The sequence below is a fragment of the Rana temporaria genome, chromosome 2 (genome assembly GCF_905171775.1).
Source record: "Rana temporaria chromosome 2, aRanTem1.1, whole genome shotgun sequence".
Classification (NCBI taxonomy): domain Eukaryota; kingdom Metazoa; phylum Chordata; class Amphibia; order Anura; family Ranidae; genus Rana; species Rana temporaria.
The window spans coordinates 390,755,367-390,767,486 of record NC_053490.1 but is presented as its reverse complement, the minus strand read 5'-3'; the positions used below and the strand labels follow the sequence as shown (position 1 = coordinate 390,767,486).

Here is a 12,120-nt window from a genome sequence, read left to right as displayed (position 1 = left end):
CAGCCTGCAGAACCTCATCCCACTGTTCACTGTCCATCGGGCCCACATCTCTCTCCCACTTGGCCCTCACTTTCAGCGGGTGCTTAGTCATGAAGCCCTGTAGCAACATACTATAGCATTGCGATATGAATCCCTTAGTAGTGGTTGCTCTCGCGATCAAATTAAACAGAGGGGTAGGGGAGGGGGACCATTCCGAAGCGTCCCCCTGGGCTTTCACTGCATGGCCAAGTTGCATATAATAAAACAGCATCGACTGTGGTAGCTTAAAAAGATCCCGCAAAGCCTCAAACGGAAGGAGTTGCCCGTTACAAAATATCTGTCCCAGTTTGACTATCCCATACCTCCTCCAGAGCGCCCCATGCTGTAGCTTGGCTAATTCGGGATACGAGTCATTTGACCAAATAGGGCTGTATTCCGTGTACCCCGTCACTCCCTGTAGATACCTAACTTTGTTCCATACTTTTTGCATGAGGTTATAAGTGGGGTATTGCTTGTTTGGTTTTCCGAAGGCCAGTGCTTCCAGGGCAGGCGCCACCGATTCCCTCCCAACTGTGTGGAGCATCACCATTTCAGAGGAGCCTCCTCCCTCCCCCTCCCCCTCTCCCCAGTGCGAACCACGCCAACCAGCTGTTGTAGCTGGGCAGCTATGTAGTATAACCAGGGATTAGGTAGGGCAAGCCCCCCCTGATCCTTCGGGCACTGGAGATGTTCTAGCTTAATCCTAGGGGTGCGGTTCTTCCAGATGAGTGAGCGAAACAAGGAGTTGACAATTCTAAATATCTTCAGGGTCACCACCGTGGGGGCATTATGCAGTACATAAAGCAGCTGGGGCATAAGGATCATTTTGATCAGGTTTACCCTGCCTGCAACAGACAGGCAGAGAGAATTCCACGTTTTAATACGGTCACGAAATTTTTGGAGCAACGGGGACACATTTAGTCTTCCATACTCGCATATCTTGGGCGTCACCTGGATACCCAGATATTTTAATGAGGCAGTCAGGGGTACCGTGGAAGAGGTCGGGGGAGCCCCCCCTTCATCAATAAGCATCAGTGAGGACTTGGTCCAATTTATCTGTAGCCCTGAGAATGTACCAAACTCCCGTATCACAGTCATAGCCCCCGTCAGTGAGCCCTCTACATCTCCTAACAAAATCATGGTATCGTCAGCATACAGCATTATTTTTTCTTGTCTATCCCCGTACCTGAACCCCACTATCTCCGGGCTGGCTCTGATTTTAATTGCAAGGGGTTCTATCGCCAAGGCGAACAGCAGGGGTGACAACGGGCACCCCTGTCGCGTGCCCCTTCCCAAGGAGAAAGTGTGCGAGACCGCCCCCGCCGACCGAATGGCCGCCTTCGGGTTAAAGTATAGCAAACGGACCCAAGAAACGAAGGATTCCCCAAAACCGAACCTCTCCAGGACCTCCCATAGGTACTCCCACTCCACGCTATCGAAGGCCTTCATAGCGTCCAGTGAGAGCAAGGCCCTCTGTCCTACATTATCTGCCGGGGATTGTATATTAAGGTACAACCTACGCAAGTTGACAGCCGTCGACTTGTCAATCATAAATCCTGCTTGGTCAGGATGAACCAAGCTTGTAATGACCCCGTTCAACCTGATCGCTAACATTTTGGCCAACAGCTTAATGTCGCTCTGGAGCAGCGATATCGGCCTATAGGAGCCTGGATCCAGCGGATCCTTGCCAGGCTTGAGTATCAATACAATATTGGCAGTGGTCATGGAGGGAGGTAAAGACTGTCGTTCCCTGGCCGAATTAAATACCGCCAGCAGCCTTGGCAGGAGAATGCCCGCATAGTGCTTGTACACTTCAATGGGCAATCCGTCTGCCCCCGGAGCCTTACAGTTAGGGAATGCAGCCAGCGCTATCTGCAGCTCTTCTAGAGTGAAAGGGGCATCCAAGGCCTTCCTTTGCGCATTACCCAGTCGGGGGAAGTCAATGTCTTGTAAGTAAGTCAGTAGTTCTGTCCGAGTGAATAGCTCCGTCGGGAGGTACAAAGTCTCATAGAATCTAGCCAGTTCTGCCAGGACCTGGTCCGGGGAATTCACTATCTTGCCCTCCCTGTTTTTAATTGCACCAATACTGGGAGCCCTCTGCTGGGAGTTAGCTATTCTAGCGAGCATACGCCCTGTACTTTCACCCTCCTCAAAAAAAGCCAGTCTAGAGAAGAATAGCTTCTTTTCAGCCTTGGAGGCCAGCAGCCGCTCATAAGCTGATTGAGCTGACTGCCACACCTCTCTCGCAGTCTCAGTGGGGGTTTGTACGAAAGCTTCCTCCAGGGCCGCTACCTGTTTTTCAAGGTCCTCTTTGAGCCCTGAAGAATCCTTCTTCACCCTGGTAATTTCCCGAATAAGAAGTCCCCTCACATATGCTTTAAATGCGTCCCATTGCTCGGATGGTGATTCAACAAAGCTCTCTCTATCCAAAAACTCCCGCATGCTCCGCTCCACCTCCTCGTGTGACAGAAAAAGTTCCAGCCAAAAGGCGTTAAATTTCCATGGGGACCTTGGAAGTGTAGAGGGTGGGGAGATAATCAAGTTGGTCACCACATGTGAGTGGTCAGAGACACTGCGGGGCCTATACGTCACCTCCGAGATGGATGGGAGCACTGCGGGGTTGCCCACTACCAGATCTATCCTAGACAATGTCCCGTGAGTCTTGGAAAAGCAGGAAAACTGCCTCTCCAATGGATTCCTTGTCCTCCACACATCTATCCATCCTACCTCGGTGAGCAATCTCAGCAATGGAGAGTCCCTCGGAGTGGACGAAACCCCAGAAATGGGGTGTCGGTCCAGCGAGGGACTCAGCCAGCAATTAAAGTCTCCCACAATTAACAGCGGAAGGTCCGGCCTGCCCTCCAAATAGGTCAACAGCAATCGGAGCACCGCCACTGTGAACGGCGGGGGTATGTAAATACATGCTAATATACAGACCAGCTTACCCACCCGGCAATGCAAAAAAATGAACCGCCCCTCCGCATCAATACAGACATCCAATTCCTGAAATTCAACAGCGGCGTGTATCATTACACTCACACCCCTGGAATACGAGGTGTGAGTAGAATGGTAGGCCTTACCCACCCAGGCATATTTAAGACAGCATTGCGATTCTGCGGTTAAATGCGTTTCCTGCATGCATAAAATCATAGGGTGATATTTTTTCAAACAAGTAGATACCATCATACGCTTCAGTGGAGAGCCGAGGCCCCTCACATTCCACGATACTATAGGTATTTCAGCCATTGGGAAGTAAAATGCATGAGTTAAAGGATAAAGACATTGGGAGTGACTGCATCGGCCCTAGGCTAGTACCTAGAGGCCCAGGAGTGGTCAGGAGAGGACAGTCATGACACCACAGTGCGGCAGCGAGCAAACATAGTTCTCGATGTAGTAGGTAAAAGTTCAGCAAACAGAAGGCCTGGGTTGCCAACGGGCCAGACCCATACTTATGGCCAGTATTCCGGAAACAGTACAGTAGTTCAACAAAAAAAAAAGAAGAAAAGGTCCAGGTCACCAACAGGGCCGACCCCTTGGCTCCAACATGGAGCGGACCATAATAAGGCACTTTTACTCCACCTGCTTTGTGGAGAAATCGCATTTTTCTTGCACCTTTACAAGACAACTCAGAGTTCACATCCTGATATAATGTCTCCCAGCAGAACATGACAAAAACATAGTCATCCAGGAAGATGTAAGTAGGTAATAAATGAAGGGGTGAAATAAAAATAAAAGGGGACTTTCGTGCAAAAATCAACGGGTGGGGACTTCAAACCCACCACCCCAATCAGGGGAAGAGGGGAACAGAATCAAACCCCCCACTGTAAAAGTGCTGGCAGTGCACCAAAACCAAAACTTAAAACATAACGACCTGCTTCGTCACCTGTAGGGTCAGTCACCTTCCTCTTCTCTCTCACGGAGACGCAGGGCCTGTTCATTACGGTCGAGCCACTGTGCAGCGTCTTGGGCTGATTCAAAGAATTGGGCTTGCCGGTTGGCAGTGACTCTCAGTTTAGCAGGGTACAGCATAGCGTATGGTAGTTGTAGTGCGCGTAGACGCCTCTTCACGTCTGAAAATTTCGCCCGGCGACGCTGCACCTCAGCAGAAAAGTCCGGGTAGAAGGACACCCGGACACCATTAACCTGGACATTGGCCTTCTCTCTAGCGTGCCTCAACACCGCCTCTCTGTCTCTATAGTGCAGCAATTTAGCCAGGATAGGCCTAGGGGGGGCCCCAGGCTGCGGTGGGCGGCCAGGTGTGCGGTGCGCTCTTTCCACCGTAAAGAATGGGGAGAAGGCCTCCTTCCCAAATATTTCCACTAGCCAGCTTTCAATAAAGGAGGTGGGGTCCCGGCCCTCCGTCTCCTCCGGCAACCCCACTATGCGCACATTATTGCGGCGTAAACGGTTCTCGATGTCATCCGCCCTGTTGTTAGTGTCTCTAGCCAGTTGAATGGCCGCATGAGCCTCGCGGGCAACTGGGGGCAGCCTGTCTTCCACTTCACTCACCCTGCTCTCTACAGCTGTAGTACGCTCCCTCATTTTTTGCATGTCTTGCCTTAGCAGGGATACCTCCTCTCTGAGGCCCCCAAACTGTTCTTTCAATGTGTTCACTGACGCCGTGCATACATGGACCGCTCTAAGTATTTCAGCCAGCGTCGGTTGCTCTGCTTCCCCAGCCCCTGTCTCCGGGTCTGTAGGCATGGAGGGGGATTGTTCCACCCCATCCACTCGTTCCACACATCTCCATGCCCCGCCATCCGCCTGTCCCTGCGAGGCCTGCCCCGAGTCCATGGCCCGATCTGCTCCCCCCCCTGTGTCTTGTTCCTGGGGGCCCCCAAGCTTCTGGGTGAAAAAAGTCATATCCCTAGGGTATTCCTTACCCTGTGTCTTTGCAGCTTTTTTGCTGGTTTCCCCTTTGAGCTTGTCGGCGCCTCGTGGTGTGCGGAGGGTCCGGGCCGCGGCGGCGCCATCTTGGATCTCGAGCGGGGGCCAGTCGTCCAGTTTTTTAGCCATACCACGGGTGCAGTGAGCCGGCGGATGGACCGGGAGGATGTCCGGGTGAGTAGCCAGCGGAATAGCCGGTCAGAACCATCGGATCGCTGCTGGGAGAGGATCAATAGCAGGTATTGCGGAGGAGCTGTGAGACACACGTCTTCTCACATGCCGGTCTTGGCCACGCCCCGGGGTACAATTTCTCTACTGTAGCATTACCCCCGGAGGAGCTGCTGGTGGTTTTGGGTGGCACATTTACCTCCATGGCTCCCCCGAATTTCTAGGGGTGAATGATGCGTATTGCATTTGGTAGAAGTAAAGGAATGTCCGCAACAGGTGTTCCTTGCTGTGCTCTTACCCAGCCGGGTAAAAACAGTAAACTTGTGGTGAGGAAAGTAAGTTTGAAGAAAGGAGAATAGCAGATTCAGGCGTGATGATAGGGAAACAGTCCTGCTCCCCTCTGCGCCACTCCTGCCTGAGTGGGTTTAGTGTACCCGGACAGGCCTCTCTCACTGACCTGGCAGCCAGAGTATCACTCGAACATTTGTAGGATAAAGTCCCTGCCACAGACCCTCCTTGGTGAACTTGAGGAAAAGTCTCTGCCACTGAGCCTCAGAAAGACACCTCTGCCACAGGCCCTCTCTGGGTTGTAATAACGGAGATAATCCTCTTTAGATGAATTGCGCCTGGATCTCCTTCAACTTGTTGCCCAGGTACTGACTGACAGGTGATCAATTGCTCAGTGTCTGGCTATCTTGATCTCCGGTGGTTTGTCAAGGCCCTTTTGGATCGCCAGCCTCTCAATTGCGCGCCTCAGACGGACTCCCCACCGAACAGCAGTACAGCTTGGGATCTTCAAAGGTGGGAACCCAGTCACTCACTGGGTGCCCGTCGCTGTTCAGATGCTCTGGGCCAACATGGTCCAGGAACACCGCGTGGCATGCACGCCCGGGCCAGGTAGACCATAATGCCGGGGCGCTGTGATGTGGTCACCCTAAAGGTGGGTGCCACACTCAAAGAAGACGACCCGGAACCAATGGCATCTGCCTCATAAATACCCCTCTCCAGCATGCACAGCAAGGTCAAACCCTCCTAATTGGCTGCTGGGAATGAGCAACCAAACCTTGACTCCCCTGCTGCCACCTGCAGCACCGGGGTTGGAAGAACACCCCAGCGCAACAGAATAGCCCACAGCACAGCCCAGCTGAGACAGAGACCCTGTTTTGCACCTAACAATCTGGATCAGAGTTTAACTACACTCTAATCTACCCTTAAATTTAACTAGCTCCGGTACCATAAAGTACACAGGCGCTACAACACCAATGATGGGGCACAATTTCTCCCAGTGATACCAATGATGGGACACAATTCCTTCCAATGATGGGGCACAGTTTCTCCCAATGATGAGGCATATTTCTCACAATGACACCAACGAAGGGGTGCAATTCTTCTCACTAACAACCAAAGATGGGGCATTTTTCCCACAGATGTCGGGACCTTTTATACTTTCAATGGTTGCAGTTTGGCCTTTTCTAAACCTCGAAGGACAGTAAACTGGCCCTTTGTTTAGAAAGTTTGGAGACCCCTGCTATAGAATAAAAAAAAATGGCTGCAGTTAAGGTTTACCCAGGCTTGCTATTTTACAAAATGATTTATTTTTTCGATTTGAATAGAGTAGGGAATGGTTAGTCTGTCAGGATTTTTTGTAATCTGTGTCCCATTGGGGAGCTTTACCATTGCATCCTGTCTGTTTAGGTAAAAACTTGTTGATTTTTCCCTCCCTTTCACACTGGGGCCGCTAGATTTAGTGCCACTTTACCGCGGTTAAAGCGGAACTAGCGGGGCGCTTTTCACTCACGCTAGCGGCTGAGGAAAGGGTTAAAAGCAGGGGCTTCGCCAGCGCTGCCCATTTATTTTAATGGGCAGGAGCAGTGTATACACTACTCCCCCACCGCCCCACAGATGCTGTATGCAGGGCTTTTTTTTTCCCGTCCTGCAAGCGCACCGCCCCAGTGTAAAAGCACTCAGACTTTTACACTGGGGTGGCTTGAGCTGTGCTTTACAGGCACTATTTTCAGCGCTAGACCGCCTGAAAAGCACCCCAGTGTGAAAGTGGTCTTGGTTTCCAGTAACACTGGTCACCAGGACAAATGGACAGCTTGAATCTCCCCAGCAGGGACACAAATGGCAATAAAAACCTGACTGGTTATAACCCCCAGGGGCACCCAAACTACAGCCACATGCTTGTTAAGGCCCACTGGTCACATTAAAGTGGTTGAAAAGGCCTTGTATGTAAGGTGCTGGTTACTGAAATGCTGCACATTCCAGTTCCAGTAATGTCCATGACATCACTAGGAGGAGCAATGCACGTTGTGTAACCTACAAGGTAAGTGTCGCTGAACACCAATGATGAGCACTCTATTCCTTACACTGATACTAGTGATGGGCATTATATTTACACTGCTGAACATCAATGATGGGCACTGACTGTATTCTTCTCCCTGTCTATTGAACACCAATTATATTGTAAGTACTATGTTTCGCCAGTGACACTCATTGTTTGAGAACCCCTGTCCTAATCCTTCACTACTCCTATCTAAAACAAAAATTCTGAGGTTTGGCTTTAGATACAGATGCCTATTGCAGATCTTTTTTCTTATGAATTGATATTTCTTTAGCCTTTTCCCCATATAGCTCAATTTCTCATCTCATCAATACCACCTCATAGCATGAGCTAGTTATTTTAAGGAGCAAAAGCCCATTCAATACCATTTTATGTATTGACTTTTAATTATAAAATAACCTCAAAAACTCAGCAGTATTATGTGCATGCAGCATGTTCAATGGATCTATTTGATAGGTTAATTGTGTGCAAATAACACACGATCATGAAAATACCACATTATGCTTTAAAGAATTGCTTTTAATAGCTTGTTTAATAGAATGCATTGGTGTATATAAGATGTTTTGTTTGACATTGGTTAGGAAACGCATAAAAATAGAAAACAAAAATAAACTGCGCTTGTGATATCAAATAACCAAATTAACAGCTACTCCACTCTAGTAAGATATGGTCACAAACAAGTATATATAGAAATAGTGTTGAGCTAAAAAAAAAAACGAATTGATGTATTAAACAAAAAAACAGCGAGTCCAAGAGTCACCAACCTGAAATGAGTGGACGGGTATCCTGACCATTAAATCGCCAACAGAATCCTCCATCTTGTGATTAAACCACCACCAGTGTAAGGATGTGCTGTTACCAAAGAACTTTCACCACCTGTTACGGGGGTCAAAGAAGGCTCTTGTATATCAGATGCTCCATCACAATTTGGTAATTAACATATGGTAGATGGGGGAGAATACTCCAGACAGCCAGTGGAGAAATCACAAATCCTCAGCATTGACCACCTATTATAGGGGGGGTCAAAGAAGGCTCTTGTATCTCTGATGCTCTATCACCTTTGATATTCAGCATACGGAAGATGGGGGAGATCACTCCAGGCAGCCAGTGGGGAAATCACAAATCTTTGACTACTTCTCCAATGTACTCAAATGTACAGTGTGCTATACAGCCATACTGGATGGCATACCCCAGTAAGCCCAACGTCTTCCCAAAAACTCTTCTAAACCTAGTCCCAGTACTTCTTCCAGAGCCGTCCTGAACTGCCCACCTGAGACCCACACCGGGCCGGTTTCCTGCCAGGTCCACTTTAAATTCCCTGGAGTTTTAAGGTATAAGTAGGGAGTCTCCAAGCAGCGTAATAGTGGTATCCATGGATCTATAATGCTAGCGTTAAGGCTAGCAATGCAAACCTGTCCTTCAACAAGTTGTCCTTTATGATTTTTGCATTTACTTTAATCAGTAAACATATGCACATATAAAACTGCCAGGCTGTGCCAGACAATAAAACGTTGAGATTGACTGGTCTAAAATGCTCCTTTCTTTGCAAATGTGCTACATGTATATTAGATTTTGCACATATTAGTAAACATTGTATAAGATTGTATATTATAACAATGCATGGGTCCTCCTACAGGACTTGGTTTCACGCATGCTGCATGTGGATCCCCACCGCCGGCTCACTGCCCGTCAAGTTATGCACCATGAATGGATCACAAAACGAGACTTGCTACCTCAGAGCCATCTTAACCGGCAAGATGCACAGTTGGTAAAGGTGAGTATCGTCATTTCACAATTCCATGCCCAGTTAATAAATAAAAGTAAGCTTTATAACATGACGACAACAGGGTGTAAGGTGCAGCACACAGGAACAAAGCAGAGGGTGTCAATCAGTCTGTGTGCTGGAGCTTCCTCCCCTGCCACCCATTTACCTCTTGATGTCAGTTAAAAAAAAAAAAGTCAATAGTGTTGACAGCAGAGGAATGAGGCAACAGACAGAAATGACACATAGTTCTCTGGATTGAGACAAGTACATAATATGGTCAGATATGCTTTGTTAATATTTCATGTCTGAGGTTTACAACCCCATTAAAGTGTATCTAATGCCAAAACCTTTAGTTTTACACAGCAGTAAGGGTTTAACATCCCTGTCAAGTTTTTATATTGCAGCCTGGGTCACCACTGGGTAGATTCACCCCTGTATTTGTCCAGACCACCATTGACACCAAAACTAAAAAAATCTTGGGAAATCCTTTCAATAGGCATATTTGTTGCAGTAAGAGGATTTCCTGTCATGTCCTGTGTTTTCTGTGGAACAGTATGCGAAAGAGAAAATCTCCCCAGTGGGGCACTGCAAACCTAAAACAAAAAAAAATTTAAAGGATAAGTTCACCTTTCGTAACATGATAAAAACGTGTTCGTTGTAGTTCTCAATGAACGTTCAAGGTGTTGTTGAGCACTTTTGTAGTTCATAGATTTTTTCAGTGTGAAACTGCCTGCCCATAGGAGGTACGGGCAGACAGATTACACGAACAGTCTGTAGGATCCCTGTGTGGCACCCACGATCTGCTGAGCATGGATGCAATGCTTTCCAGGCTCCTACGAAAAAAATTGTAAATACACTTTTTTTTTTTTTACCTGCAAAAAAAATTCGATTATTTTCTTTAAGTGAACTTATCCTTTTAACTCTTCCAGAACTATAAAAATAAAGTGACGTTTTAAAGTGAATCATATCCTAATTTTATTATTTTAATTGTAAAGTTGTTCCTTGTTAATAGTATGTGTGCGCTAAGCATAATTACTGACGGACGTCCTGTTTTTTTTCATATAAATTTGACTGAAGTGTCATCAATAATTTGTAGTATTTCTGATCCATTTTACTTACTGTTGTCTCATTTCTGTGATGTTTCTCACTGTTTTTTAATAACTGTATATGGTTTTACATTGCAGGGAGCTATGGTTGCCACATACTCTGCCTTAAACAGCTCAAAGCCAACTCCACAGCTGCAACCAATCAAATCCTCCATCCTCGCACAGCGACGTGTCAAGAAACTTCCATCCACCACTCTCTAGCAGGGTGTTCCTTTTGCCACAATCGTTCTCCTGTTCGTGGTGACTTGTGATGATGGCTCTTGGCCACTACCAGCTTTCAAAAACTGTGTAACACCATATTTACCCTGACCATATAAAACTGTGCTACTCCTGCCCATGTGGACTCAGCATGGCATGTTTGATATGCCATTATTTCTGGTACAGTTGCAGGAGAATGCAAGAGGCTAACGCTCTAAAGAAAAGTGTACAATTATTGAAACAAAGTATAGATATATTTTATCTAAGGTGGTTGTCTTGCTTCTATAAATCATTACACATCTCCCCTCATCTCCTAGCAGCACTATCTCAGGGCTGTCTGTGACAGTAAAGAGACACTGTTGTTTCATCTGTGACATATCGGAGTTCTGAGTTTTCAATATGTTTTTCTGCCTTTTGCTTTGTGCTGTTGCAAAGCAATCACACAAACATTCCAATACGTAGTATTTGTGTTTTACACACAATGCAGACTTGGTGTATTCACACACCTAAGGGCTCACTGTGCTTCAACCGCATGTTGCTTTATTCAAGGGACTGTTTGGCAGGCAGCCAACACTTGGCTACAATTTAAGCACAAAGAATATGTGAAATAGACCTTGAGATTAAAAATACTGATCTTTTAATCTAAAAAAATCAAAATAAAAAAAAGCTGGAATACAAAGAAAAATGTTCTTTCAGGTAAAGAAATCTCAAACCATAATATAAACTACCAGCAACAATTTTAACACTGGAGATTCACTGTGTTAAGACCCTTTTGCTGATGAAACATACGTACTGTTTGCTGATTATATAACCAGCTCATGTCCTTGCATCTTGTTGGTGGAACTAACATACAGTTGACAATTTATAAGCATTTGTAGTTTTAACAGATTTGAATGTCTTTTCCTTATGCGATAAATGCATTTTAGGGCGGATTTCATAAAGCTCTGTGCCATCCCTATAAATGGAGAAACAAATCACAAATAAATGAAGACATATCTTTCAAAAAAAAAGTGAAGTATAACACTTGCCATTGTGTGTGTGCATTTTGACAGATAGTGGTAGTTTGGGCTATTTTACTCCCTTGGTTTTTTGTTTTTAAACATGCAACATTTGCAATATTGATTTTGAATCCTATATAGACTCTTTAAAATGTGTGCTCTCAAAATCTTTTATAATGCAGACAATTTTAGCCTGTTTACATAGGAAAGGATTGACTTGGTAATCCACAATGTGGTGGAACTTAGTTGTCTGAAGAAGTAGTCATACTTTACTCTGATCCTGTGTCGCACAAATTAAATTAAAGCTTTTTTTTTTTAAGAATTTGGGGAATGCTTATACAAAGATATCCTGTGCAGATATCTTTGGGTGCTGGTAGAAAATGCCAACCGAATGTAACTTTCATGTTTACCTCATATAGTGAAAGGTACACCCCACCCCTGTAAAACTCAGTGCTTCAGGTCACTAAAACTGCTGATCTGAGAACCACTGTTTGCAATGCAGGATAGGTATTCCCAATATTTCTGAAGATCGAAGGCCTATTGGCCAAAGAATGTATGTACAAATTCTGTTATGGAAACTGTAGAGTGTTAACAGATAAAGAAGATGGCATTTGTAAAATTTTAGTTTCTGGTCTT

General features: G+C 46.3%; 1 protein-coding gene across 3 annotated transcripts in view; it reads left to right on the top strand.

The window, feature by feature from the left end:
- The window catches only part of RPS6KA1 (ribosomal protein S6 kinase A1), a 255,183-nt gene extending 243,890 nt beyond the window's left edge, over positions 1–11,293 (top strand). For all 3 annotated transcript variants that reach the window (XM_040338009.1, XM_040338010.1, XM_040338008.1), the window contains 2 exons: positions 9,054–9,191; positions 10,367–11,293. In XM_040338009.1, coding sequence (XP_040193943.1) covers positions 9,054–9,191; positions 10,367–10,489 — 261 coding nt within the window. In that variant the 3' untranslated portion in view covers positions 10,490–11,293. The remainder of the gene's footprint in view (positions 1–9,053; positions 9,192–10,366) is intronic.
- The last annotated feature ends 827 nt before the right edge of the window (positions 11,294–12,120 follow it).